Source organism: Electrona antarctica (assembly GCF_951216825.1).
Source record: "Electrona antarctica genome assembly, chromosome: 21".
NCBI lineage: Eukaryota > Metazoa > Chordata > Actinopteri > Myctophiformes > Myctophidae > Electrona > Electrona antarctica.
This window is the reverse complement of record NC_136802.1, coordinates 22,850,425-22,875,262: the sequence shown is the minus strand read 5'-3', so window position 1 is coordinate 22,875,262 and position 24,838 is coordinate 22,850,425. Positions and strand designations below refer to the sequence as shown.

The following is a 24,838-nucleotide window of genomic DNA, read 5'->3' as shown; positions in this document are numbered from 1 at the left end:
TGGCTTGCCCAACAATTTCCCAAAGTAGTTAAATTAACAACCCATAATTTCACAGACACCGTTTTCACAAACACAAGGTGGACAATAACGTTTGACAAACATTTCTCATAGGGAAAATCAACAAGTATTTTGTCCGCTTCAGCGTTCCGTAGCAGTTATTAGCGTAGCGGTAAACATGGCTGCCATCAGGAGTGGGGCGACTCAGGGTTGCTTAGCCAGATGTTTTTTAAGACAGACGGAGAAATCCAGGTCTGGCAGCCACTCACTTCCAGGGACATGGAAACAGGTATGTCCTTCTCGCATATTTATGCTTGTCATTATATCTGTGCTCTCGGAAGTAACCGAGAAACAGTGAAATGTCCACAGCTAGCCGGTTAGCATCTCCAGTGCATTGCAGTGAGCAGCCAGCATGCCTCCTGTGACTTTGACAGGTCAGATTAATCTGATCTCAAACGGTTTCAGTCCGTAGCACAATTAAGTCTACATCTATCTAACATTGCAGCGTGCTTTTCCTTCTATTTAGTATATAAAAGACTCACTGGTCAAAGTGGTCATACGTGTACGTATGGTATTTATTTCTGTCCAGCTGGATACCAGCAACACTTTCAAGTTCTAGCTTGATGTCATCCTACTCGAGCCTCCATATAGCTCCTTTCGGAACCCTACGTTAAAGTTTCTGACATTTTGCTACGTGGTAGGTCCAAAGGAGCTCAACCCGGGGGGTCCGGAGACGGGCTAGCCTCCATAGGACCTTTGGATTGATTGATGTTTATCTTTACAAAAATGCATATACATGTCCATATAAAGTGGTGTATAAAGTGTAACTTTACACTGTAAAGTAACTAAGTACATTTACTCAATTACTGTATGCTTAAGGGCAATTTTATGGTATTTTTATTTACTTGGAGAGTACTTCCAATTTTCTTTTTTATCATTTATTTTGAGAGTTTTCTCTTTTAAAATACTAACCAATGTATATAAAAACAACAATGAAGAACAAAGAAAATAAATAATAATAATAATTTCCAAGTGGTACAGTGTTGTGAAATGCATGTGTGCAAGTGAAGGTGGGTTCCGTCCTACACAGAATCAACTGCGCTCTTCAATATAATCCAAAAAGGGGGTCCATACCTCTACGAATACATCTGCCTGTACTTCCAATTTTCAATACATTTACTTCTCCAATACATCTCAGAGGCAAATATCTTTACTCTTGAAAACTCAAGTTACTAGTTACTTTCTAGATTTTGATTACCGGTATATTACAAAACAAAAACATACATTAACCACTTCAGCACTTTATATAGTTTATGCTTGTAGATCTGACATTTTCAAAATATTAATTTTTTATATATTCTGCGTAATGAATGAGTACTTTTACTTTTGGTACTTTGAGTATATTTTGATGTCAATACTGGACTTTTACTTGTAACACAGAAAATCAATTGAGTACTTCTTCCAACACTGGTATTGGAGCATTTTTTGACAATGTTCCTCCTTCCGTCTACATCTAGAAGTTCCACTTCCACACGGTAGTGGAGTGCAGGAGAACTGCCACTCAGATTGTTCTGGGTAGACAACAGAGTGGAAGGTTCCCATTGCTGAACCATGCAGCAGTGCGATATAACAGCTCACAGGTGAGTTTGCTGCTTCAGGTCCAAGTTGTTATCAATAGCTCATATAGACAGTCTCTGTATAGTTTGCATGAAATCTTGCCAGGTCATTTGGTAAAGGCGGCAAGGCCATGATGGAAATATAAAAAGTTCAGTTAAAATGTTAACCATAACACATTTTATATTTTAGCGTTGGCTATTCAAAAATATCATATATTATTCCCCCCAGAATATGCATATTTTTGAACATTTTAGATTTTTTTTGAAAGTGTGATAACTACTGATTTTTAGAAGGTCTTTGTAGAATTGGCCTGAGGTCTTAATGGGTCAGGCCACATAGAATGAGATCATACATTATTGATAATACAATTCCAAAGAGCTGACTGACATAAACTGTTGAATTGCATTTTGTACCTTTTGTACCTAACAGATCCCAGTTGAAACTGTTTATGCGGCGTTTCCTGCTGTGGAAGAAGCCTTGGGTTCCCTTCCAGTCCTGGAGTCCACTCCTCTTCTGACCTCTGACCCCTGCACTGCCATCACACAGCCTGTCTCTGAGCTGGTTACTGAGGCTCCACTAACTGCAGTGGAAGTTTTACAGGGGGCACTTCATGAACCCAGCTTAGCGGAACTGGGCCTCGCTGGCCATACCCCAGTAGGGCTGATCCAGAACTTGCTGGAGTTTCTGCATATGGATGTAGGCTTACCCTGGTGGGGCGCCATTGTCGCAGGTAAGCAAACAATGGTGCAAACCCATAAACAATAAAAGAACATTTGTTGCAATGGATCCAAATTATATAACCACAAGCTTGTTTTAATTTAATTTAATTGGTTAAATATTTATAAAACCCAGACAGATTTACCCACTTCTAGCCTTCTAGCCATAACTCTTTGGGGTATGCTATTATAAGCCAACACTTGGCTGTCAGAGTATATCTTTCATTTATGAAAAAACATGAAATGTGGAGTTTACCAGCGACCATCTACTGTATGACACAGTGTCCTATTTCTGTATCCATTCCTTGTCCTCATACAGGAACGGTGTTTGCTCGCCTGGTTATGTTTCCAGTCATAGTGAAAGGACAGAGGGAGGCAGCCAAGCTAAACAACGTGTTACCAGAGATGACCAAACTTACCGGCAGAATGAATGAGGCCAAACAGACTGGAAACAAATTTGAATGTAAATTCTCTCTTTTTGTTACTACATTTAAAGCAGCACTATGTGACTTTACTCTTCTACCACGGATGATTTGAACCTGGTTTCCTGCTTAAGTGCTGACATTTATTACCATTTAGCTAATATTCTGCCTGCTTGCTCAGGGGATAAATGTAATCTTGACCGTCATGCCAAAATTTGTTAGAGATCCTGTCTCGATAGAAGAGCAGGGACACAAAAATAACCACCCCAATTGTAAAAGTTACTGTATAACTTAACATACTCTACCGTACAGATTGGACAAAATTACATTTTATTCATTAAATGTTACATAGTGGGGCTTTAAAGGTATATTCAGTGATTTCACTTAATTCAAATATCACTTATTCTTTCTTATTTTTTGGATAATCCTACCTACTATAAAGTGTGCTGACCATATAAGGAGTTCCTCCCTGTCCCCAGTGAGCCCCTGGGGTAAAAAAAACCCTAGTTTCGGTTTGGGCTTTGGGTGGCAAAGCCTTCATCCAATCAGGATGAGAGGGGCCTTCCTCCAATCATGATCGAGTGGGGCGGGCATTGGTGCACGTGCTGTTGGTCTGTTGTACTTCCCCCACTGTAGAGCGTGTGCATGTGCACATCTTGTTACCGGGTGGACCGGGTTTTTTTCCAAATCACTGAATGCTCCTTTAACATCATGTAGTAAATATTTTATTTCATGTCCAGCCTTAGCATGTGTACGTGTTCAAAACGGTAGCCACATGAATGGCTTTTAATGTGCTTCTGTATCATAGTTGCCAAGGCCTACTCTGATCTTAGCATGTTCCAGAAGAAGCATGATGTGAACCCTCTCCGTGGCTTCCTGGTTCCAGTGGTGCAGGTCAGTATTATTTCTTTAACGGTCTCGCCTTTTTGTTGTACTAAATTGTAACGTTGATTCGGAAAATAACAATAAAAACTACTTAACAAAGTACGGTTTAAGTAGTTAAAGACTATTGTCTAGTAGCCTCGGAAACCCAATTGTCTAGCAACTGTAGCCAAATCACTGTTTCCAAATCACTGGGTATGCTTTATACGCAAAGAAGACAAAATGTCATGTTACGCTTTTATTGTTTGATTTGATAATTGTGAATCGTGAGTAAATCTACTGTAAGCCTACATGCATAAAATCCATGTACTATGTGGACAGACTAACCTAATGAAAAAATCTTTAATCTCAAACATGATTTGTAATTTTTGGTTGTTTTACTTCAGATTATTAACCACATGAACCTCAGTGTCCCTTCAGATTATTAACCACATGAACCTCAGTGTCCCTTCAGATTATTAACCACATGAACCTCAGTGTCCCTATTCTGGGCATGTCATACTAGATCTTTAAGCCTGAGACTCGTTGTGAGCTTGTAGATCAGCTATTTTACGTTCAACAAATTATTTCAAGTGGTTAATGATGCTGCCTCTCCTAGGACCCATGAGAGGGTGGGAGGGTAGGCTGGGCAACTGATCCATGAGTGATCACTCTTGGTCATGCTGCCCAACCTTATGTGGAGCGTTGCACTGACAGTAATTGTGTAAACCTATATAACTCTGTACTTCTCCTTGAATAAATAAAAATAAATAAAGTGGTTAATGATTTTGACCATTCAAATGTCACTTTGTCCTCCTCAGGCACCTGTCTTTATCTCATTCTTCTTAGCGCTGAGGAAGATGGCGGATCTCCCAGTGCCCAGCCTGACTACCGGGGGTGCCCTCTGGTTCACAGACCTGACGGCAGCAGACCCCTACTTCCTGCTCCCAGTGGTCGTCACTGGTACAATGTTTTTCATCCTGGAGGTCAGCGTGGTTTAACATTGTCAGACCCCACACACACACACACAAAATAACCTCTTGGTGATTTGGAAGAACCCATAACGGATCTTCTGAAATGACCTGTTGTTCATTTGAAAAGAAACTATTTTTGGTGAGCGAGACTCACCCAACGATGTACATGTCAACTTTGTGTCTTTCAGTTGGGAGCAGAGTCTGGTGTGGACAACCCCAACCTGAAACACATGAAAACCGTTTTCAGGATTATGCCCTTTATAATTCTTCCCCTCACCATCAATTTCCCCACGGTCAGTCTTGCACTCTTGTTTTCTTCTTTTTAAACTGTATTATTGCATCAACCTCTTCTGACCTCATACAGTAGTTAATTATTAGTTATGGTATGAAAATCACCTTGTAAAGACTTGAAACTTTTTTGAGAGGTGAACCAACATATATATTCGATGTGTTATAGTGGGTTTTGTTGCATTTTAATGTGTGGCTAGAAATTGTATATAAAAATAGTCCCCGATTTATGAATGAAATTCAAATGTTACCAACGTTGTTAACATTGACTAAACTATTCTGGTATTTTCAGTAACATTTTAATAACTGGACAAAATTAAATGAAAAAGTATAGTCTGATGAGAAAATAATCAAAAGAGAAAATGTTCTTGTACTATATATGGCCAAAGCTATCAATATAACAAAGACATGTATTGATGCCGGACGGTATGATCCTTTTAAGATTGATAATATATCGGCTAACCCTAAGTAACATACTAGCTCAGTGGCCTTGTGGTCAGAGAGTCCGCCCTGAGACTGGAAGGTTGGGGTTCGATCCCTGGCCAGGTCATACCAAAGACTATGAAAAATGGGACCCAATGTCTCCCTGCTTGGCACACGCTACAGAAATAGGCGATAGGCTCCTGCCCTATGGGCATCATGGCTCGGAAAGGCGTACTTACTTACCAGTTCACCACATGGCCTGAAATGCGTCATGTCACACATCCTCTCCTCTAAATCTACATGTTTCTTTGCCTATCATAATATTCCTCAGGCGGTGTTTACGTATTGGGTGACCTCCAACTGCTTCTCGTTGGGACAAGTGGCTCTGCTGAGGCATCCTTTGGTCAGACGGAAGCTTAATATTCCAGAGAGGGTAACCCATCCCACCTCGGCTCAGCCTGACAGCGACGGCTTCTTCTCAAGCATTCAAAATGGTGGGTGTTCTCGAAAAGAATAATACATTCTTTAAGTCCTATAGGAAGTGGGATTTTGAACGAAAGGATGGGTGGGGTGTACAAGGACACATACACGCTAATGGGGACATACGTTAATTAACCAACTTATCTTAGTTAAAGTTATTTGTAACTAAAAGTAGTCTTCAGCAGCATTTTGTCCACCTTAAGAGTAATTCTAACGGACAGCGCAACAGTGTTGTATTTTCGGATAGTTTTTTTTCTCTATTGTTTCGCTCTCTATAGAGCAATGTTGTTCTTCTCCATGGAGAAAAACGTCCACGACCCAGGGGGTGAACGAGTGACGTCAGGACTTTGGTACGCTATATACTCCTTTTCTTTGTTCGTGACATGAAATGTCTTGTCTGTTCTTTCAGGCTGGAAGAATGCCCAGTTGGCCCAGCAGTTGGTGGAGAGGGAGAAGAGGATAAAAAATCATTTGGACCTTGCTGCTAAAGGTTGGCACCACCACCGCTTCAGTAGTCCTGTGTACACAGATCTTTCTCCACACTTCAATTGCTAGCATTGCGCTGACACAGACATTGTCTTCTCCATTACTAACACTACATTTCTTAGCCAATTAAACAGTGGGGTAATGCTCAAAACTTTAGATATAGCTGTTAGTGTAATAATATACGCCTAGTAGTGTAACAGTAGCTACTTGCTAGCCTTTGCTGTTGTGTAGGGCAACATCAGTGTTATTACATTTCCACAGATTATAATTGATAGGGTCAGACAGGACAGGAATAGTCAAAAAGATGAAGAGAAGGTTCTTAATCTGAATTTCTTTCTCTGTCTATTTACAAGCTCACAATGCTTCTGTTATATCTTTTGTTATTCGTTTTAATGACATGCTCAAAATAAGTGCTTACTGGTATGATTGTCTATAAAGTAAACCTGTTTCAGAAGTATGTTGATTAGTTGTACTTGCACACGCTGAACAGTAGATGGACCCATTACTCTTCCCGTGCGTAGGTACATGAGTGAACATGTTAAGTGTCAACGATAATGTTTCATACATTTCAGCACAGTGCTTAATTTGCTCCACTCCTTTACAATTTCTTCTCAGGACCGCTGAGGCAGACTTTTAGCCACAACCCTCTCCAGCAGATAGCCCCACCATCAGCCAAAGGCAAGCCAGCGTCCCAGCCAGCCAGTGATAAGACGAGGCCTTGGAAGGAGACTCTTGGATAGAAGAGATTAACGCAGGGTGCCCAATGAATCGTGTACATATTTATGAATGCAGAAATGATAGGACGGGTTTTGTCATTATGTATGTATTCTAATTAAAGAGCAGCTATCTGCTGTCTTATATCGACCATAGTGGTGTGTTCATTGTGATATGATTTCCTGGCTCATTGCAGTGTATTGGACAAAACGGGGTGGAAAAGGTATTTTTATTGTCCACAAATATATTTTGTTTATTATAAATACATAAGTCTTACTGCATTTCTGTACTCTCAAATCCTCTAGCATGTGCATAACATGAGAGAGAAAGAATACAATTGTAAGGTGTGTGTGGTGATGGATGGGGGGGGTATAGCCCTTTAAGAACTTATATCTGTGGCACAATACAAATGCAACAGGATAAATACATTTAAAAATATGTTTTCTATTCCTATTTATATTAATTCTTACTACAAAATATGATATCGTCTGTGGTTAGTGGGCCCCAGTGCTTTAGTTTAAAAGATCCTCCTTTCCACTTAAAACAATCCTAATCATTTTTAAATTAGATCTAAAAGTTTCTAGCCCTTGTTGCATGTATTATCTTCAGACGTCTCAATTAGAAATGCCAGTTCTTTACATTAGTACATCTTTCTAACAGAAAGGGATGTTGATTCCTGTGCAGTGTTGTCAAGTCACAGTCAGTTGGAAGGTCATCTTGGCCACTGAGGAAGCGCCACCATCGTACATTCATAAACATCATCAAAATGATGATGAGCAGTTCAGAAAGCTGCATCTAACTGATGCTTTTTGGTAACACTTGAGTCCAGACATTGTGCTTAGAGGTCTATTGTGAGTGGCTGGTCAGGATGGGCTTGGATTAGGCCTCTTGTGCGTTGCAAGTCTCCAGCAGAATATGAATATAACCGCTGTACTGTTTTTTTTTTTAGTCCTCTTTGTCCAATTCCGTCACGACAGAGTAGCACACCTTCTGAATCAGCAGGCCGGCTCTGGCTGTGATGGTCAGAGACAGAAAGAGAGATTAGTCTGCATGACATTACCTTGATCGTGCAGTCACAATTAAATTGATCGCCTTGATCGTGAAGTCACAATGAAGTTGCTAGTGAAGTGTTAGGATAAGATGTTATCACTGAGTTGACCCAGGCCAAATCTTGTGTACATTTAGAATCATTCGAGAATCAATCGTTTTTATAATCAATCATTTAGAATCAATGGTTTCCTCTACAACTGTGTGTTTAAATGGATGAATGTGAAATACATTGTAAATTGCTTGGGGAAAGGACCAGTATAAACTGCCATTTACCTACTGAATGATGCCACAGCATCAGATTAGACCACATACAGTATGTTGCAGTGTTGGTTTGAATATATAAAATGTTATTACTTTCAATTAAAAGTAATGAGGTATGTTACAATATTACTGTCTGTGCCAAGTTCATTATTACACTTTCATATTACTTTCACAAAACGCCCTCATACAGAGAGCAAAAGGACTGCATAATATTGAACTGTGCAAGTGATCCAGCAGTGGTAAAAAAAAACAAAAAAACAATGAGTGTCACTGATAGTAGCTTTCTATAACTCTGTACTTGTACTTGTATAAAGAAACAAAAACTAAAATGTAGGGTGATATTTCTTCCTATCAACAATATAATTAACAGTTTGAAAGTGAATGGATTTATTGACATAGTAACTGAGCGTTACGTTTAGGGTTAAGCGACCACGCTCAGCATCGAAGTAGCATTTTCTATTCTATCATGTCAGTGACCACGTGTCTTGTGCCCTTCTTACCGATATACTCTCGGATCCACATGGGCCTCTTTGTGGCTGGAGTGTAGATGCAGAGGAAGTAGACGGGCACACCTGACAGAGCGATGCCAATGCCAATCAGGGAGTTTACGGTGTCGCTGTATAGCGGCACCACCACCAGGAAGACGGTGAGGAAACAGAAGATGATGGGGAAGAACAGACTCAGCTGTGGGAGAAAGACAGAGAGAGAGGCAATGTGAGTGAAGACGGTCTAGCAGTCTTCTGCTCTGAAAGCCCTGTTTTATCACTGTGTGGTTAAGTCATGGCCGTTTGAATTTCAGACATTATTTTCCACCATAATGATATTTTGTTGGATTACCTATTTCAAGAAAGTCTATTTTCTTTCTTTTTTGATGATTCACTTTGCTTTATTAGATAAGAGATTATAGAGGGACAGCAAACTAAGGGCAGAAATGAACATATTAACAGCTGTAAGTGCATTGTTGGCTCCATTAAGCCTATAGATTATGGTGCCAGAGAAATGTGATCATAATATTTACATGTTAAAAGGGTAGTTGAAGCTTTATAATTAAACATTAATAGATTTAAATGTGTGTGTGCGCTACATTGCGTTGGTTGGTTTGTGGCTATGACTGTGGTACCTTTAGTGGTCTCGCTCTCTCAGGCTGCTTCCAGCGTAGATAGAGTTGTCCTAAAATGGACAAGCCCACAAAGAACCAGTAGCTGAAGCTGTAGTAGTTGATCAGTTTGAAGATGTCTTCTACACACAGGTAGACCAGCGCCATGGCACCCTGCAGAGACATTCAGTAGGCAAACCTTTAAATGTCTGTGTCATTGTGAAGAGGGAAATGTCATAAAACATTGAACATTTCTATCATATAATGGATACAATAATGAGGTTCACATATGAGCGCTCCGATCAGGTTTTTTGGAACTGCTCCCGATCACTGATTGTTTTTCCTCACGATTGGCCGATACCGATTGTCACGGGGCAACCCATGCCCTATAGACACTAGAAGACTCCACAATGTAAAACTGAACATTACAAACGCACACTGCACATAGTTAGGTAAAGTTAGCTTAAGTTGTGGCAAATCTCCAAAAGAAATGCTTACCACTAGCTTTCTTCACATATGTGTTCATAAAGGTGTCTACTATCACAGAAAACATTGTTCCAACCCAACTCCCTTGGGAAACTTTGTGACAGCTGCTGAAAGTTGGGGTACCATTATCAACCAATATAAGGCAAAAAAAAATCCAAATTTCATTATACTTTAAGTAGCATGTCAAACTATGGGGTTTTCAAGATTCTGAATCCATTGCAAGCATTAGTTTTGCACAAAAAACTTTGCCTAAAAATGCCAATGGCCGTCATCACAAATGTGATGAGGTCAGCACATTTCGAAGTGGCTATGGCCGAATTTAGCCCAAGGAGTATTTTTGTGCAAAACTCTTGCTTGGAATGGATTCAGCATCATGAAAACCCCTTAGTTTGACATGTCACATGCTACTTAAAGGACCACTTCACCACTTTTCAACTTTTCTTCCTATAATTGGTCCTAACTAATGTTCATGATAAAATACCACCATTTTTTCCTACTCAGTCTGTGTCTCATAGGAGGGCTGTGGGCAGTTCAGAAACCCGTCCACCAGTGACATCATCGATAGAAATGGCAGGCTTTCTTTTCCTGAAAAGTTGCAATGCAAAAGTTGAAGCCATCGTTCTCACGATAATACAAATCTAAATATATTTTAAAACAAATCTTGTTTTAAAAAAAATGGTGGACGGGTGTCCGAACTGCCCAAAGCCCTCCTATGAGACACAGACTGAGTAGGAAAAAATGGTGGTGTTTTATCATGAACATAGTGAGGACCAATTATATGAAGAGATGTTGAGAAGTGGTGAAGTGGTCCTTTAAAGTATAATGAAATTTGGATTTTTTTTGCCTTATATTGGTTGATAATGGTACCCCAACTTTCAGCAGCTGTCACAAAGTTTCCCAAGGGAGTTGGGTTGGAACAATTTTCTGTGATAGTAGAAACCTTTATGAACACATCTGTGAAGAACTTTACCTAACTAACAGCTGCTTCCATTAATTGACTGTCATCAAGCTGGCTTGGAGATGTGTCTATGTGTAGCAGCATATCTGTGTTGACTAATTCTATTGTAATTGTTTTGTGATTTATTTGATGCCTTGCAAAACATTCAAAGTCTAGTAAGGAAATGTAATAATTTATATAAAAGTATAGTTAGTCTAACTCATGGGTCATGGTTTACCTTGTTTGAGTTGATTGTTCCAATTACTAATCATTGGGGGTGGGTCTCACCTGGTATATAAGGGAGGGTGGAAATGTTGAGGTGAGTGGAATTGCTCAGTTGGCTAGAGACTAACAAGTAGACAACACTACGGGAGAGCTGCCAGTGTCTTCAGGGAAGGCATAGCCTGTTTTCAGTTTCTTTAGTTCTTGGTTTGTTGTTTTTGTCTTCGTTTAGTTATCAAGTGTTTATTTCTTACTTTTGTTTTTTGTATTTTGGCCAGTATTATTTTTGAAGTATTATGTTGTGCCTCAGACCTTGACTGTGACAATCCAGTATATGGGCTGTTTTGAAGGTAAACGAATACAAAAGATCTACATTCTTGGACTTTGTCTATTCTTGGAGCCTTGACCGCTCTGCAACTGTTATACCGATCTTGTGCGTAAGGGAAAGATTTTAATATTTCCAAATGTATTATGCCAAAACCCACATCAAAACTGTGGTTGCACCACTCAGTTCACACGGGTGTGATTTTTTAGTTGTATGTGACTTTTGACCTTTTCAGCCCAAAACTTGTAAGGGCTTACTGATCATTTTCACCAAGTGTCATGAATATTATGGACGGACGGACGGACGGACAGACAGGTGGGCTGGCAGACAGGCAAATGGAATTGAAGCGAAAACCTGACCCCCATCCAACTCCATAGGCAAATAAATTCATACTTTTACAAAGACATGTATACTAGGCAGAATATTCACACCTTACTATATATTATATATAAAATGATATGACAAAATCAACATACAGGTTTATCTATCTTATTAAACCATACTATATACTTTGTTGTATGTCAAATAGCAAAAACAGCCAATCTGCAAGCTCGTAATTTCTGAGTGTTCGTTCATTTTTGCCAAATGTTCGTGTGTTGAGGCATTGTGAGTTTCTACTTCCTAGATTGGCTATTTTCGGCAAAGAGATTTGGTGTGGGGGAAACGAGGATTTGACCTTGTATAGGACGCTGGGAGACAACATAAATAGAGTTTTAAGTAACAAACACTGCCAAAATGAGCTTTGTGAAAATGAAAGGGCTGACTGACGTTGAAGAGCAGAGCGGGAATGGGAGTGTAGCGCTCAACATGGATCATGCACAGGAAGTCTGGTAGATGACCCTCTCTGGAGCCAACGAAGAAAAGCCTTTTGGGAACAAAGAACATGGCATGGCATAATGAGCATTGATGCATGTAACACATAATGACCAGTGATGCATGGAACACATAATGACCAGTGATGCATGGAACACATAATGACCAGTGATGCATGTAACACATAATGACCAGTGATGCATGTAACACATAATGACCAGTGATGCATGCAACACATAATGACCAGTGATGCATGTAACACATAATGACCAGTGATGCATGGAACACATAATGACCAGTGATGCATGGAACACATAATGACCAGTGATGCATGGAACACATAATGACCAGTGATGCATGTAACGCATAATGACCAGTGATGCATGTAACGCATAATGACCAGTGATGCATGTAACACATAATGACCAGTGATTCATGTAACACATAATGACCAGTGATGCATGTAACACATAATGACCAGTGATGCATGTAACACATAATGACCAGTGATGCATGTAACACATAATGACCAGTGATGCATGTAACACATAATGACCAGTGATGCATGTAACGCATAATGACCAGTGATGCATGTAACGCATAATGACCAGTGATGCATGTAACACATAATGACCAGTGATGCATGTAACGCATAATGACCAGTGATGCATGTAACACATAATGACCAGTGATTCATGTAACACATAATGACCAGTGATGCATGTAACACATAATGACCAGTGATGCATGTAACACATAATGACCAGTGATTCATGTAACACATAATGACCAGTGATGCATGTAACACAATGACCAGTGATGCATGTAACACATAATGACCAGTGATGCATGTAACACATAATGACCAGTGATGCATGTAACGCATAATGACCAGTGATGCATGTAACACATAATGACCAGTGATGCATGTAACACATAATGACCAGTGATGCATGTAACACATAATGACCAGTGATTCATGTAACACATAATGACCAGTGATGCATGTAACACATAATGACCAGTGATGCATGTAACGCATAATGACCAGTGATGCATGTAACACATAATGACCAGTGATGCATGTAACACATAATGACCAGTGATGCATGTAACACATAATGACCAGTGATGCATGCAACACATAATGACCAGTGATGCATGTAACACATAATGACCAGTGATGCATGTAACACATAATGACCAGTGATGCATGTAACACATAATGACCAGTGATGCATGGAACACATAATGACCAGTGATGCATGTAACACATAATGACCAGTGATGCATGGAACACATAATGACCAGTGATGCATGCAACGCATAATGACCAGTGATGCATGGAACACATAATGACCAGTGATGCATGTAACACATAATGACCAGTGATACATGGAACACATAATGACCAGTGATGCATGTAACAAGAGCTGGGCAATATATCAATATTACACTATATCAATATAGACCAGATATCGTCTGGGTAATCGTAATATCATGATATTTCATAACCATTTTTATTTTCTGGTTTTAATCACTTATGCCCTATTTTGTACAATAGCAATCTACATCTCACAATGCATTATTTAACTTTTTTCCTTTTTCTTCCAAAGTGGTCGTACCACTCACCTAGAAGCAGCCAAGATGGAGGCATTCAGTCCTCCGAAGCAGGACAGAGCCACAGCTAGAGGAATGGTCCAGTTCATCACACCAAACACCTGGTCTGCAAAGGTCTGGGAGGTGAGAAGACAGAAGACTCAGTAACAACCACAGAGCAGGTGAGAACATCTTTACCCTAACATGGTCTTCTGATCACATCCATTAGTTTAAACAGTCTGCCCAAACAGCATTATACAGTACATGTGACACTGTCTGTTTAGATTTGAGGGCATGACACGGCTCAACCCTGTTTTGGAAAGTGCTATTCAAATCAAGTTTATTTTAATATTTACATTCATTTTCAGCCTGTTAAAATTGCCCCTCGTGTACATAAAAGCTTTACCTTACATTACCTTACCTCACTTGACAGCCTGGGGCCGCGTCGATAAACATAAGGTTACTGAGATGTGCATGACTCAAATGTGCTTCTACAGTACAAGTGACACTGTCTAGATTTGAGTGCATATTGACAAGTGTAAAGTGCTATAGAAATAAATGTTATTATTGCGACCAAAGGTCGCAGTTAACTATGGAATCGAGCATTTCCCACCAGTTAGTGTGTCGGACACCATATATGGTGCCCAGGTCTCGTGACATCATGTGACATCAGGGATGGAGATGTGGATACCCTGATGTCATAGTAAATGCGACCTGCTGTCGCAGGTAAGCCCATATTATGGAGATCCCTGGTGTCATCACTATTGGCCAGCAACTCTACATCTGACCTCAAACCCTTAGATCTCCATATATGGACCTCGCCCTTTAGGGCGAAGTCGCTTCTCGCCCTCGGGCGTCTTACTGGTTATTACATTTACACTCCCCTCGGGGACATTCACACATTACCTTACCTTACCTCACCGTACTTTATATTAGCTCAGTGTCAACCTGGTGCCTCTTTCTCAATAAACATGAGCCTACCTGAAATGTGACTTTTCGAAACGCGTTTAAAATCCGAGAAGGACAATGAGACCCTTACCACAGCCACTGCATCACTGTCCAGGATGGCATTGATGGGGAGCACGGTGTAGTATGCCACGTTGGTCAAGATGTAAATCACAGTCACTATGGGCATGGAAATGGCAATGGCCAATGGCAGGTTTCTGTAGTTCACATGAACAAACAACAGAGGGAGATAGAGGAGGCAATTTACAGGAGGAATGCTTTGAATTGGGTCTTGGATTCTGAGTTCACCATCAGTTACTGGATCAAGAGATGACCCCTATGCTTAGGGGCAGGGAAGAGGCAGCGTGAGGGATTTGGTGAAGGTGTGGGGGTGTTTGTCACCTAATCTGCCTGAGAACTCAGATATGTGATCACATGTCTTTATTTGGTCAGCTTTTAGCAGTGTGATTTGAAGCAAAGGGATAAAATACTAACATGCCACGCACGCATACACACACACACACACACACACACACACACACACACACACACACACACACACACACACACACACACACACACACACACACACACACACACACACACACACACACACACACACACACACACACACACACACACACACGTGTTAAAATATCTGGTTGTTCACTTAACCAGAATGGAGTCCCCCAAGTATAGATAGCCCCCCCTTCTTTTTCCCTCAATCCCAAATCTTTTCAGACAATAGCCGATCTACAAGCGCACATGACATTGCTTATAGAGACATTATGATCACATTTTTCCCGAATGTTTGTCCCAGAATAGGACCACTAGGATCAAGTGTCCAACTCAATATTATCGTCATGCTACAGAACCACAGTGAAAGGTGATCCCTTAGCTCTACAGGAATACCGGTAGGTTTGTTTCTGCATTTAAAATTCAAACATTTTCACAGGAATTCTGTATAATGTAACGCATACTGTCCCTACCTCTCTGGGTTCTTTATCTCCTCTGTGACAAAGTTGAGGGTGTCCCATCCAGAGTAAGAGAACAGAGCCGAGTACAGGGCCAGAGCGATGTGCCCTGGGTCTTGGGATGAGCCTTCAAACAAGTCATCAAAGTTCTGAGTGTGACCTAGGAAATAGGATGGCCATACAATACATGCATGCACGTTAGCGACATTGTTATGCAGTGCTGTTTCAATAGCAATTTCCAAACTGTGGAAGGTGTGACAGATGAAATGTTGAACATTGGTATAACCTTGAGTTGTAAAACTACCTGGCAAACCCGAGCACAAAGTAACAATTCTGTTCACTCTCATTGCGTGGGGAAAAACAGCTCTAAAAATCACACTTTTAGCACATAAACTAATCCGAGTTTGCGCATACATAAAACATCTAGTCCTGATAAACAATTTGTGTAAAATGAAATGACTGTATGCATGTTATATTACCCATAACGGAAGTACTGTAGTGCAACGTATATTGGTAGGTCACCAATATCAGTGTAACACAAGTGATGCCACAGCGAAACTCGCCAATTACGCATCAGTAGGCAACAGATAAAGATGAACAATAAAAGGATTTCTATCATGCCCAGGTAGCTACCAAAGTATAAAAGGAAGGAAAGAGATGGTGCCAGACAGTACCTTCTCCAATCAACACCAAGCCAGTGATGATGACAGCAATTAGAGCAATGACCTTGGCATAGGTGAAGAAGTCCTGGACTCTGGTGCCCCATTTCACATAGGCACAATTGACCCAGGTCAGCAAACCTGAAGGAGGAAGGCATTGGATACATTACACACTTCTGTATATAGGTTGTTGAATACCAAATAGTACATGCAGATGTAGTGTGTGTGTGTGTGTGTGTGTGTGTGTGTGTGTGTGTGTGTGTGTGTGTGTGTGTGTGTGTGTGTGTGTGTGTGTGTGTGTGTGTGTGTGTGTGTGTGTGTGTGTGTGTGTGTGTGTGTGTGTGTGTGTGCACACACGCATATGCCCACTCACTCACTCACTCACTCACTCACTCACTCACTCACTCACTCACAAGTAAAGTCTACAACTGCATACATACTACTTTATGAATATGTTTATGGTAATTGTCTTAACAGTGCGTGTCATGCATGTGCGTTTCCGTATGCAAGTATGCCTGGTTTAAGGAAATGGTGCTGCTGACCCAAGCAGACTGCCCTGTTGTTTCAGACGGGGAACAGCTGAGTGCAGCACATACAAGCTGACATGCACACACGCCAGACAAGGACAAGGGAGACTAAATGCAGAGGCGCGAAACAGCTAAATGTAAATGAGTGTGTCAGGAATGGAGTGGACAAACACTGATTCCACAACTGCTTCCATTTACATACATATCTGCGATATGTGACTGCTGTGAAACACTGGTCGGAATTTTGTCAAAGATTACAATGTAATCTTTCTATCTCTCTCTCACTCTCTCTCTCATGCGCGCACACACACACACACACACACACACACACACACACACACACACACACACACACACACACACACACACACACACACACACACACACACACACACACACACACACACACACACACACACACACACACACACACACACACACACACACTTAACCCGAAATTTGTTTGACACCCCTGGTCCCTTACATCAGTGGTTCCCAAAGTGGGGTCCTTGAGGGGGTTCCAGGGGGTCCCCAGCTAAATGATAGTTTGGAACCAAATGGACCCTTATTGGTCTGTAACTCTGAGTGTACAAATGGAACTGTATGAGCCAAAATATACATTGTGTTTGTTGATTTTAGTTTTTTAGTTTTCCCACGCTTGGTTTTGATGTTCCACTTCCTACCTAATTGATGAGCTCCTGCTGTGTGTCTGCTAATCACCTTTAGTTAAGTCAGCTGTGTGTCTGGGCAGTGGCATTCAGTGAGAATGGGGGTGAGCTCTAGGCTCAATATTTTCTGTTGACAATGTAATGCAGGGGGACACCCTAGCCCCCTTCCTCTTCATCATAGTCCTGGACTATGCACTCAGGAAAGCCATCAGTGGACGAGAGCAGGATCTTGGCTTCACTCTAACACCAAGGAAGTCGAGACGACATCCCAAAGTAGTCCTGACAGACCTGGACTATGCGGATGACATCAGCCTGCTCTCCGACAACGTGGAACAAGCTCAGGAACTCCTGAACAGAGTGGAGCTGGAGTGTGCCAATGTTGGCCTTAGGCTAAATGCCAAGAAAACGGAGGTTATCACCTATAACATCTCACCGGAACATCCACCTCTCACAACAACAGGAGGCACTGTGCTGAAGGAAGTCAAGGACTTCAAGTACCTGGGCTCATGGGTCAACTCAACCGAGCAAGATCTGAAAGTGAGTGAGTGAAAGGCACTTGCATGGAGGGCCCTGCATGGCATGATCAGTGTATGGAAGTGGAACTCCAATCTCCCCAGTCAAATCAAACTCAGCTTCTTCTACGCAACAGTGGAGTCTGTTCTCCTATACGGCAGTGAATGCTGGACCCTGAAGCCAACCCTGCAGAAGTCCCTTGACGCCTGACTGGTGCTACACCAGAATGCAGTACTTAACATCAGCAAGACTGTACATGTTACTAACAAGACTCTGTATGAGGGATTACCAAGGGTGAGCCAGAAAATAGCAGCCAGGAGAATGAGACTAGCGGGACACTGCCAAAGGCATCAAGAACTGCCAGCCAGAAAACTGGTGCTCTGGGAACCAACACACGGGCATCGATCACCAGGACGTCCCACGCTAACATACGTGGATGTACTCAAGAGCGATGCAGGAGTGCAAAGCACCAACGAACTGGCCAGGACCGGGATGACTGGAAAGGACCGATGGAGGGCTCGTCTGAGGACGACCTAGAGAGAGATGTTGTAGTGACTACTTCTTCCCATCAAACCAAATAAAAGTAGTGCTATGAGGCTGAGCTGTCGGCAGGAACTGTATGACGCATTTCCAATCGAATCCAGAAAACTTCTTGCTGTTAAGGTGACGGGCTCAGAGTTAAATTAACATTGATTTTACAATATAAATTGGGGGTTCCAGAGATAGAAATGCCATTAAATGGGGGTCCGTAGACTAATGCATGTTAAGCTGGGGGGTCCTTGAAATTAAACGGGTTGAGAATCACTGCTAGAGCCGTAAAAGTCTTCTCTTATGGCGGTCCCTGGCATATCTTTTCAAATGGGGGTCTGCGGGCTAATTAGTGCCAATTTGGGGGTCCTTGACATGAAAAAGTTTGGGAACCACTGCCTTACATGCCTGTTCTCCGGAGGGGATTAAGAAGTTCAAAAGTTTGAAACCTATTGACACACTGGCTGACTAAAGTCACTAAACGACAGGCAAGCTGACAAAGTCAGGCTGATCTACATACTCGTTTCATTCAGTCCTTCACACTGCGAGCTGGTTTAATGGCCTTAAGAAAACATGTTTTCACGCTTCTTCTCCTTGTGACTTATTTTGCTGTGGCCTCTTATCAATGTTTGTCCGTCCCAAGTTCTAGTAGACAGTACTACACGCTGTGCTTTCGAGTCATCCAGCATTCTTCCAATCTTACTGTTTATAAGAAGCAAGATTGGATTAGATATGTCTTATTCTACAAAAACCTTATCTCGGTTAGCTAGTGCAGAGAAAAGCACTGCTACTACAAATTATATTCTTTTATCTTTGTTATGACTTTTGTTAAGATTACAATTCCCTTATAAACAAGCCAAGTGGACATATATTATCTAGAGTAGTGCCTTCTAATCATCACTCAAGTTCATATCACCTCAAGTATGTGCTGTGCTCTTGCTCAAACACTAAACTCCTGGTGAAATATAACCGACACATCAACCAAACCTTGAGATGAATCAGGATTACATCACTGTGCTTTTCATGCACACGTTGACCACCATAAAGTTACCTCCCACATTTGACTCCCACCAGTAAGGAATCACAACATATTGTCCTGTTCCACGGCGAGGAGGACAGGATAATAACCAGTATGCACTCCACAGGAAGTCGACTCAAACACAACATATCCCACCGGCCCAGACGGTGCTGAGTGACAGGGAATCCCCTCTCGCCGCACCGAGGCAGAGGTGTGGTGTGTTGACAGTGAAAGTGTAGAAGGGTGGGAGGTTTGAGATCAGGTGCAGGGGATGCTGACTTGTCCCCTAGCGGATTTCAAAAACAGACCAGATGTGACAGGTCAAACAGTGGTGGACTATTGTGGATACTAAGAAGATCTGATCCCAGTAGATTGTGTTGGGGGACAAAGCCAGGGGCACGTGAGAACGGCCAATTTCTTAGAATTTCATGGTTAAGCTGTGCAGCATGACGTTTTTCTTATAGAGCCCTGCTGGCAGCAGCCATATTTACTTTGGATCCACTCTTGGTACAGTAGTTCTGAATGCTTTACTATCGTGCTGAGCTGTCAGAAGCACATTAGCTCCTCAGGTCAGAGTCTTACTGCAGCGAGGACTTTACCACACCGCTATCAGCACAGCGAGGCCTCCTCCAAGCACAGCTTATCTGTGTGTGTGTGTGTGTGTGTGTGTGTGTTTGCGTGTGCGTGTGCGTGTGTGTGTGTGTGTGTGTGTTGTGGAGTGTGGGTGGGTGCGTGGGTAGGTCAATTAATTACACATTTATTGCCACTAGTAGCAAGGTTCTTTGACATATTGGCCTCTTAATAATCGATTTTCCCACTACTCTTGTCTGGTTGCCTAAGTTGCCAGAATTAAATTTCTCTGTTCTTGGTTTCCTCAGTGTTCTACTTTAAGGACTCGCTAAAGTGTCCCTGTCACTTTGAGCGTTACTCCTTCGTAATGCCATTTGGAGTTACCTCAGCAATCTGTCATCCATCCCTGTAGTGTATATGTTTTTAGGTTTACATAGCGATGAATGATGTGTGACTACAATGTTTGCTTTTTCAAAGTTGCCCTGCATACAAAGACTCGTGACACATGATGACACAGCACTGAGACTTTTCTTAGACTGAGTAAGGTGGCATTTTCTTTACTCTCTCTCTCTCTCTTTTTTAAGTGCAGGAAACATAATCTGAAATCTGTCTCTTTCCCTCCCTGTTTTCCTCTTTAACACAGTGTCATCGTGTGTGGCTCCGCTGCTGCCTGCTGACACACTGACTTAGGCCCTGTGCCACTATGTTTCAGTTCTCCCTTTGTCAAGGAGTCAGACATGTAAAGCCCCCCCCCCCGTTTCTCAACTGCTTATGTTTTCCACTTTTGGCGAATAAGTTCTCTTTTTGAGCACACAGTTCCTCTTGAAAGAGCATTTGGCTAAACGTGATGTAAAGTATGATTATTACTGAACCTATCACCCGGAGGTTGTCAGATCTAGTCTCTACTCTTGTGGTGTTTATTTCATTGTGTATAGGTGAAGGTGGAGGATCTTTCACCTCAAAACTAAGCTCTGAGACATCACTGTGCTCTCTCTTTAGTTTTCACATTCACTCTACAGTACATCGCCCTAGACCCCATATTTCCATAGTGACGTACAATTTCTTAATATTGTTAAAATTTCTTTTATACGATCTTTCCCCCCCCAAATTGATCGTTCTGTCAAATTCTGTTCTACTGTAGTTCCTTGACTCCTACTGCTTATTTCGTTATTTTTATGGAAGGTGTAGACAAGCACATGCCCCCTCCAATGCACGTGAGATCGCCGGCCTCTTCATTTTACCTGAGAGGGAGGCGTTTCACCTGATAGTGAGGTGTCACAGATGTAACACATGTGGGACTGGTGAGGAACACACTCCCTAGCTGAGCCGCCCACTGAACATGCTCCCTGACCAGCCTGTATGAGGCACTAATGCACTACTGCCCTCCCTCGAACACAGCCAATCATGTTTCTTGAAATGCCTGGCCCTGAATAAGATTAAAACCAATAGCCTCTGCAGTGGTGGGACTAGTATACATTTTGGTGTGAAAACTAGGTAAAACACACACACACACACACACACACACACACACACACACACACACACACACACACACACACACACACACACACACACACACACACACACACACACACACACACACACACACACACACACACACACACACACACACACACACACTGTGGCAACTTACATATGCAGGCAGCAGCCAGGAGCCTGTTGGCCACGTAGGGAGCTATGCAGGTGGGGAAGATGGGCTGGACCATGTAGTTGGAGAAGGTGATGGCAATGATGGCCTGGCTGGTAGGCTCGATGATCAGCAGCGACGTCCACAGGCGGATGAACGCCAGGAAGCCCCCGAAGGCCTCCAGGATGTACGCGTACGAGGCACCCGACTTGGTGATGGTGGTCCCCAGCTCGGCGTAGCACAGGGCCCCGAATACCGAGAAGATTCCCCCGACGGTCCACACGACCAGTGACAGGCCGTAGGAGGAGCTGTGGATCAGCACGCCCTTGGGCGACACGAAGATGCCCGAGCCGATCATGTTCCCCACGATCAGACACACGCCGTTCAGGAGGGAAATCTCCTTCTTCAGCTTCATCGACTCTCCCACTTCGGCCTTCTCCGACGGGGCGGTCGCCTCTTCCGTGGGAGCAGGGCTGTAGGACGCCATTGGTGCGGAGACTGCGGACGAGGGCGGACGGCAAGACGAGGATGGGAGCAACCTCTGTGCTGCGAGTTTTCAGTCAGTAAAGGGAACTGCTTGAGTCGGATATCAGAGAGAAGAATCACCTTTTTTATTCCCGGCTATGGACTTTCTAGTAACATCTGTGGAGGAGGTGGCATAAGAAGCTCTTATCAGTCAAATGGTGACTGATCTGTCATAGCACACACATGTAGCAACAAGGACATTTAATGGCTCATTACACAGTGCTGTAAATGCGTTCCCTGGTTTATGTTAATGAGAGACAAATGGAGAAAAGGCTAAATGCATCTTCATGTCACAGATGCCATGCAGCACACACGCACACGCGTGCACACACACACACACACACACACACACACACACACACACACACACACACACACACACACACACACACACACACACACACACACACACTGAGTATTGGATTTTAGATTTTACAGATGGCAATTTGGGAGCCATTAGGCTGCACAGCAAATGGCTTTTAAGGTTGAGTGTATTGACAGAGAGAGGAAGGGAAGCAAACATGACAAAATAAAAGCCACTGTGATCTGTGAGCAAAGTCTTGGGTATTCTGACTGTTACACCTTCAAACATGCACGCACTCACATACGCATGCATGCGTGTGCACACTCATTTTCTGAGTCACACACACATTTTATTAGGAGTCAGCACAGTATGCTGTCACGTGTTTTCCTAAGTTCATTGCCCTTTGCATACATGTATTAACTTTAATGAAGAGAATGTAGACATGCTGGGCAGCTTTCCGCATGACATCGTTAACACACACACCATTGACTGCATATAAACAGGCAGAAACGAGCGAGTAACTGCAACAGAATAGCTGATTTGGGGGTCTTGAAGCAAAGTTGACATTTTATCAAAGCTTCATTTGAACTCATGTTAAAGTTCAACCTAGAACAACTGCATATTTCCCCTGAACAACAATCCTTACACAGCAGACCATGTTAAATGAAGCCTGGCAAACAGTGGAAGACATGCGGAGCGGTAATTGGAAACTAAAACTGAGCATAGTGAGACTGACTTCACTTCAGGAAGCTTGACAGGGGTACAAAGTACAGTTAAGTGGATAGATATAAGAATTGATCCAAAGATAGAGAACAGACCAAGATGAATGGTCGATACAGTGGTAGACAGACGGAGGGGGAGAGAGGAAACCATGAAGTAAATTAACTATCAGTACATTGTGTAATGTAGATTAAACGAGGATATATGAATGAGACAGACAGACCCACATGTCAGGTGTGGGGTGTGGATGGGGAAGGGACAGACATGTGAGTTCATCAAGGGGTAATTACACATGGAGATGACAGTACTAGTGTAGATAGACATCTCTGCATGCACGTGACCGGAAAGAGTGCCAGATGCAGGTGAGGCTGTTTGAAGGAGAGCACAAGGTACAGAACAGACTGATAAGTATTCATTCTGATTTACTCAAGGTTATAGGCTATCCCGCACAGAACTGGAGACAGACGCACAAGTAATTGTGCCTTGTTGGAGGTGCATGTATGTCGAGCGAGGGTATACACATGCACGGGTATATATTATAGATAATAGGGCAGGCTAATACAGTAAGTAGTCAATAGTATATTGGCCCATGTATTTTTGAGGGGCGCTAGCCGCTCCTATATACAGGTTTAATGTTTGTTTTTAGTTCAATGTTTGTTTTAAAAACGCCATTGACAATGAAGGGAAAATTTACATCATATTGTCCCCCATTACGTCATATTGTCTCTTTGTTGTTAATGGCATTTAATGTGTGTTGGCACCGTTTACATCACCTAACCATTACATCACCTAATCAACATTAGTTAGACTTTAATATATTAGCGCCCCTCACTTCACACGGGTGTGATTTTTCTATATAGGTTAGGGCCATGCTATAATTAATGGCTACGAAAAGTGTAGCCTACAATACAACATAGCCTATAAACTGATGATACTGCATGATACCAGTCTCAACGAACTGTCACATGGTCTGGCCGTCATGCGTAACCGTAAAGTGAGGGTCCTGGACAGGTAGGCAACTTCCTAGGCAACTTAATCCAGCAATGTAAAAAGCGTCAAAATTGTCTCACCTTCTCCCGGTGTCCTTTAAGGCTGAAATGGGTCCACGGGGTATTCACTTGAGTCCAGATCGCACAGCGACTGATGACCTCGGCGATGACATGAAGGTTTAATCTTCTGTGCTTATTTACATCTCCTCCTCTACAACTTCTTGCCGCACATGGTTTTTTATCCCAATCGCTCCCGTCTCTCTCTCTCTCTCTCTCTTCTTACGCCACTGGACTGCACAGCGGAAACTATAACCTCTGGCGCAAGGCAAGCCTTATGAATGATCCCTCCTCTGTCACAGATTCTGCTCTGTTCAGTCAGTGCTCCCTGTGTTTAGCCTACTGCTGCTGAGACTGAGCTGAGCTGAGTGAAGGTGCACACGTCTGATCAGCTGATGAACTTCTGCTTTCATGGGCCCAGGCCAC

At 42.4% G+C, this 24,838-nt stretch overlaps 2 protein-coding genes across 3 annotated transcripts; one reads left to right on the top strand and one right to left on the bottom strand.

Moving 5' to 3' along the window:
* Nucleotides 1-131: 131 nt before the first annotated feature.
* On the top strand, nt 132-8,415 carry oxa1l (OXA1L mitochondrial inner membrane protein). Of its 2 annotated transcripts, XR_013788625.1 has the most exons (11): nt 132-286; nt 1,515-1,637; nt 2,044-2,344; nt 2,650-2,793; nt 3,561-3,646; nt 4,435-4,599; nt 4,776-4,880; nt 5,630-5,792; nt 6,188-6,268; nt 6,880-8,050; nt 8,095-8,415. XR_013788625.1 is itself a non-coding variant. In XM_079490842.1 (10 exons), exons 1-10 carry the CDS (start codon nt 176-178, stop codon nt 7,002-7,004), a joined length of 1,404 nt encoding a protein of 467 aa, XP_079346968.1. In that variant the 5' UTR covers nt 132-175; the 3' UTR covers nt 7,005-8,415. The 2 variants fall into 2 exon arrangements, 1 of the variants encoding a protein (XP_079346968.1); XM_079490842.1 differs by having other exon boundaries at nt 6,880-8,415.
* slc7a7 (solute carrier family 7 member 7) lies at nt 7,869-24,725 on the bottom strand. The gene is made up of 10 exons (XM_079490841.1): nt 24,437-24,725; nt 21,824-22,459; nt 16,361-16,486; nt 15,702-15,846; nt 14,807-14,930; nt 13,801-13,904; nt 12,124-12,220; nt 9,410-9,559; nt 8,790-8,973; nt 7,869-7,991 (listed from the first exon to the last, which is right to left on the bottom strand). Exons 2-10 carry the CDS (start codon nt 22,302-22,304, stop codon nt 7,924-7,926), a joined length of 1,479 nt encoding a protein of 492 aa, XP_079346967.1. The 5' UTR covers nt 22,305-22,459; nt 24,437-24,725; the 3' UTR covers nt 7,869-7,923.
* Nucleotides 24,726-24,838: the final 113 nt, after the last annotated feature.

Coding starts and splice junctions, on each gene's coding strand:
- oxa1l (XM_079490842.1), top strand. CDS start 176: ATGGCTGCCATCAGGAGTGGGGCGACTCAGGGTTGCTTAGCCAGATGT. Junction 4,600..4,775: donor CAATGTTTTTCATCCTGGAG/GTCAGCGTGGTT, acceptor TGTGTCTTTCAG/TTGGGAGCAGAGTCTGGTGT. Junction 5,793..6,187: donor CTTCTCAAGCATTCAAAATG/GTGGGTGTTCTC, acceptor CTGTTCTTTCAG/GCTGGAAGAATGCCCAGTTG.
- slc7a7 (XM_079490841.1), bottom strand. CDS start 22,304: ATGGCGTCCTACAGCCCTGCTCCCACGGAAGAGGCGACCGCCCCGTCG. Junction 15,847..16,360: donor CTTGGTGTTGATTGGAGAAG/GTACTGTCTGGC, acceptor CCTATTTCCTAG/GTCACACTCAGAACTTTGAT. Junction 14,931..15,701: donor GAGATAAAGAACCCAGAGAG/GTAGGGACAGTA, acceptor TGTGAACTACAG/AAACCTGCCATTGGCCATTG.